Genomic DNA, 5,000 nt, shown 5'->3' with positions numbered 1-5,000 from the left:
TTTAAGTGTTGGTGATCAGTTGGGCAGTATGATTACAATGTTTAAAAAACAAGACACAGAAACAATTGTAGATTTAGCAAAGTTTTTGTTTTTTGCATTTCAGTTAAGATTGTCAATGTTAAATAGCAATGAGGATTAATTGTCGCTGAAGGTTTTGTTGTTGCTGTATTTATTGTTCGGTTGTATGTATATATTAGGCAGCATTGATGTGCAAGATTATAGATAGAGGAAAGCTTGGAACAAACCACTGTGTATTTTGCATACGTTTCAATATCATGTTTTCTATTTTTTCCTGTGATTCATGTGTACCCCCCCCCCCCCCCATTGAAAGGGGCTGTAGGCCCATATTCAATTAAACTGTGTCAGTGTCAGTGTCAGTGTCAGTCAGTGTCTCTCTCTCTCTGTCTGTCTGTCTGTCTGTCTATGTATCAATCTATTTATCTATCTATCTATCTACCTATCGTTTTATCTTTCTAGAAATAGCCGCTTGCATAGTGAACGCTTAAACAGTATTTCGGAACGATCCGTTCAGAAAAGGCCGCTTGCATAGTGCCAATGCATTTGTCTCAGAAAGACACACAGACAGAAAGAATGACAGATACATGTATTAAGATTGTTTGTGTTTTCAGTCGACGGAGGCTGGGAGGACTGGAAGGCGTGGGAGAGCACCACTAAGTGCACCGTCCTGTGCGGAAGTGGAAAGAAGGACCAGACACGTGACCGCTCCTGCACCAATCCTGCCCCTCGCTTTGGAGGCCGCGCATGCGTCGGAGATGATCGACAGAACCAAACTGTCGCCTGCAACACTGACGACTGTGGAGGTATGATACTGTCGACTACTATTATAGTCTATAAATTATATGTATTGGAATTAATTTTATTTTATTAAGTCTTACTGTAAGAATATAGTCACAATAGACTGCGTGGCACTTACTTGCTCTGTCAGCTTGCCTGCCTGCCTGCCTGTCTGTCTGTCACACACACACACACACACACACACACACACACACACACACACACACACACACACACACACACACACGCACACACACACACTCACACACACACACACACACACACACACACACACAACCAAACACACACATGTGAATACAATTGATCACACACGCTATCTCTCTCTTTCTCTCATCCACTCTGTCTACGTCTCTGTCTCTGTATATGTCTCTCTCTCCAGCTCTCTCTCTCTCTCTCTCTCTCTCTCTCTCTCTCTCTCTCTCTCTCTCTCTCTCTCTCTCTCTCTCTCTCTCTCTGTAAGGCTCACCCCTTTTAAAGACCTGATTTTGGAGGTCTTAAAATCGGGTTCCACTGTCTGACCTTTTCAGACCGGTGCCCTGTGGGCGCGGACACGTACATCGAGGCTGGGGATCAGCACTACTACTACCGCTGTCAGCAGGGTCAGAACAACAGTGTCAGCACCAAGGCTCTCCTCATGAAGTGAGTCTCTGTGTGTGTGTGTGTGTGTGTGTGTGTGTGTGTGTGTGTGTGTGTGTGTGTGTGTTTAAATGTGTGTGTGTGTGTGTTTTTGTGTGTGTGTTTGTGTGTGTGTTTTTGTGTGTGTGTGTGTGTGTGTGTGTATGTGTTTGTGTGTTAGTGTGTATGATAAGAAGAGACAGAGAGACAGAAAGAGACAAAGACAGAGCAACAGAGACAGAGAGACGGAGAGACAGAGCTAGAGAGAGAGACAGAGAGACAGAGAGACAGAGACAGAGCAACAGAGACAGAGAGACAGAGAGACAGAGACAGAGCAACAGAGACAGAGAGACGGAGAGACAGAGAAAGACATAGAGCAAGAGACAGAGAGAGAGAGAGAGACAGAGACAGAGACAGTCATTGATAGAGAGAGATTTCTGAACTAATGTGTTTGCACCAACACAGAGTCTTATCATGCACAGTGATAAAGGGCATTAATCACAAGGTGTTAAAACAAACTATCCTCCATCAACAAAATAAACAAGCCATATACATAAATTACACAAAGCATTTTCCTCTTCCAGATGCCCCAAGAAGACGGTGTGGAGCCAAGACACCAAGAACTGCATCCACAAGCCCGATGACTCCACCCCCGCCCCCGCCCCCGCACCATCCTGCACTGAGGGAACAAGCCGCGCTGACCCCACTGATGACTGCACGTGAGTGTCATAATAGCAAGCTCTACACTAATCGCCATAAAAAAAATAAACTAAACACAAAACTGTTTTCTGCAAATTCAATTCATCTTATGGTTCACATAGGTCCAATATCACACGCATTCGTACTTTGTGCTATCTGACAACCATTGGAACACACAGAACTTGTAGCGGGGGCCTGTTTCGCTCTGATCTAACGAATGTGTATGAACGGAAACGCTGTTCGTGCGAACGGAAACATGCACTTTTGTACGAACGGAAACATGGTATATGAACGGAATCTGCATGTCTTCAAAAGACAAGTGATTGTACAAAAGCCATGGTTTTCTATAAACTTCTGTTCAAGCAAAATGTCGTAACAGGCAATGGTTTTGGTGATAATGTGCAAATCAGGGGTCAGATTCGATAATAGAGCGAGAAATACAAGAAAATGTTAAAAAATCAGGCAATTCTGCCACGTTCGGCCCGCGTGTGTTATCATGAGGATTACTAGCACTTTGGTACTTATCGTACACATAGCCCAACCAATTAGGTACCTTATTCTTGCAATATCACAAAAGCGCGCTGCCCACACGACTTACCACCACGTTTTTCCCCAAGCAAGTGACACAAATGAGGCTGTATGAAAGGAAACATCCTGCGGATGAACGGAAACATCCGGTGTATGAACGGAATCAGTTGACACACCGTGGATCTGGATTCGCTGAACGATACTATCATGATATTGTCTTACAGTTACATGCAGTTTTGCCAAGACAATGTTGTTGCCCCAAAAGAGGTGCGGACTTATCTCATTGTCTCCCAGGTACGGATATATCCGTACCCACTCATATGGCTCTATCTGACTTAGTACGGATATATCCGTACACACAGTCACTTCAGTCGCTTCCTGTAACGTCGATCTAACGCCTGCATTCCAGCGTGTTGATATGTACACAGTTTCTACACAGTTACTACAATTCTGAGTGACCTGCTGCAGCACAGCTGATCTCGGGTAAAAAAAAAAAAAAATTGTCAACATTGGTGGGGTAGACAGTGCAAACAACAAACCGTGACTCACAAAAGACTTAAAACGTTGTCAAAATGAAAAGAAGTTTGCCTTCTTGAACGGTGACAGACACAAGGTTAAGGAGCTTTAAAAAGAGTTTAACGTGGTATGGGCAATGTGTGTTCATTGTGCGCAGAGATACACTTCACAAACTTTCAAATGAAATGTTCTCAGTATGTGAATTTTAAGTCCAGTTGCATCATACACATGGACATAACTTTAGATCTCCTACGGGTAGACTTATAATTTATGTTTTGCAATGACAAGTAGTGATTGCTCTTGGTGCAAGTAGAAGAGATTTGTAGAAAACAATCTTTTTCATTTTCTGTAAATGGAGTGCAGGCCTGATTGGGAAAATTCATGTACAATTCTTCCCCCCCCCACCCCCCCCCCACCACCCCCACCCCCGCATTGCATGCCTCTGAGGCGGGTCTGGCAATTAAATGTGTCCCAAACGCACTGCTATAACCTCAGGTAAGCTACTGGTGAATACATAATAACACGTTTGAAGCCTGCAGCTTCAGAAAATGTGCAATGATTTGCTGAAACAAGGAGTCACTTTTTGGGACGTTTTTTTAGAAATCCGTATTGTTTTCAAAATAATATTAGTACTATGTCTAAAGATGAGCATGGGTGTGTCTTGTTATGCTTTTTTTGCTTAAAAGTACAGATATTGTTAAAATAGTCAGGTTTTTTTTTGTGGCACCATAGCAAATCTGAAAAAATCAGGTCAGAAAAAGGAGGGAGTCTTAACACAGATCACAAGATACAAGATACAAGATACAAGATACAAGATATTTATTCACCAATTTTGCAAAAGGATTTCATCTTGGCACGGCACGGTAAAAATAAAATAAAAACCAACCAGACACATATGCAGACATCACATTGCTATTGCTCATTGTCGTAGATGCTTTATGAACTCAGAGTCAGACAATAGACACATTTCAGGTTCTGGCAGGGTTGCGTGCCCTTGGTCTTCCTTGCCTTTTCAAAGAAACACTGAGAAAAGCTACTTGTGCCATTGTAGGTTTGCCACGGTGTTTCTATGGAAACAAGGGCAGTCAACTCTTCCACAATCCATAACAACTTGACTGAGTCATGTCTGAACAACATCTATTTCCCCTCTTACCTACTGATGTCTCATATGCTCCTTTCGCCAGATACTACTTCCAGTGCGTCGGCGGAAGTGAGACTAGACGCCCATGCGCAGTGGGCACCAAGTTCGACAACTCGCTTGGACTCTGCAACATTGCCTCCCTTGTCAACTGTGCAACCGGCTAGTGATCAACGCTTAATGGACAACGACCGCGCGTTTAACGGACCAAGAACTGAATTATCAAGTGTGACTATCCATCATCCAAATAGGCTTAAATTGCCCATAACATGTGGATAACAAAACGAAAGAAACAAGTGTAACATTGTGTAACCTCAATAAAAAAAAACAATAAAAAAAATTCTTCAAGAGGACAGATTACCCTACTAAAACATCTATTGTGGGTGTCGCTATCTTTCTTCTGACAGCATAAAGCTTCGATCTAGAGAAGCAAAAGAACAGATTCCTTCTTGGTAAGGGAAATAAAAGAAATGAAATTCTGATTTGGATTTAAAGTTTGTGTGCTGTAGTGGATGCGTATGTCATGCTGTATTTCCTGTGAAAGTGTTGATGGCTGTGATTTGTTTTGAAAAAAATGTGTCATTCAGATTTGTTATCATAACAATTAACAACAACACGCACATTCGTATGCACATACACACACACACACACACACACACACACACACACACACACACACACACACACA

At 42.6% G+C, this 5,000-nt stretch overlaps 1 protein-coding gene across 1 annotated transcript in view; it reads left to right on the top strand.

The window, feature by feature from the left end:
* The window catches only part of LOC138948329 (SCO-spondin-like), an 82,443-nt gene that overhangs the window by 50,509 nt on the left and 26,934 nt on the right, over nt 1-5,000 (top strand). Inside the window, exons 22-26 of the mRNA XM_070319839.1 lie at nt 630-821; nt 1,344-1,455; nt 2,016-2,150; nt 4,359-4,478; nt 4,822-4,828. Coding sequence (XP_070175940.1) covers nt 630-821; nt 1,344-1,455; nt 2,016-2,150; nt 4,359-4,478; nt 4,822-4,828 — 566 coding nt within the window. The remainder of the gene's footprint in view (nt 1-629; nt 822-1,343; nt 1,456-2,015; nt 2,151-4,358; nt 4,479-4,821; nt 4,829-5,000) is intronic.

Source organism: Littorina saxatilis, linkage group LG15 (assembly GCF_037325665.1).
Source record: "Littorina saxatilis isolate snail1 linkage group LG15, US_GU_Lsax_2.0, whole genome shotgun sequence".
NCBI classification, from domain to species: Eukaryota; Metazoa; Mollusca; class Gastropoda; order Littorinimorpha; family Littorinidae; genus Littorina; species Littorina saxatilis.
Note: the sequence above shows the minus strand (reverse complement) of the source record. Positions and strands in the feature narration are given on the sequence as shown.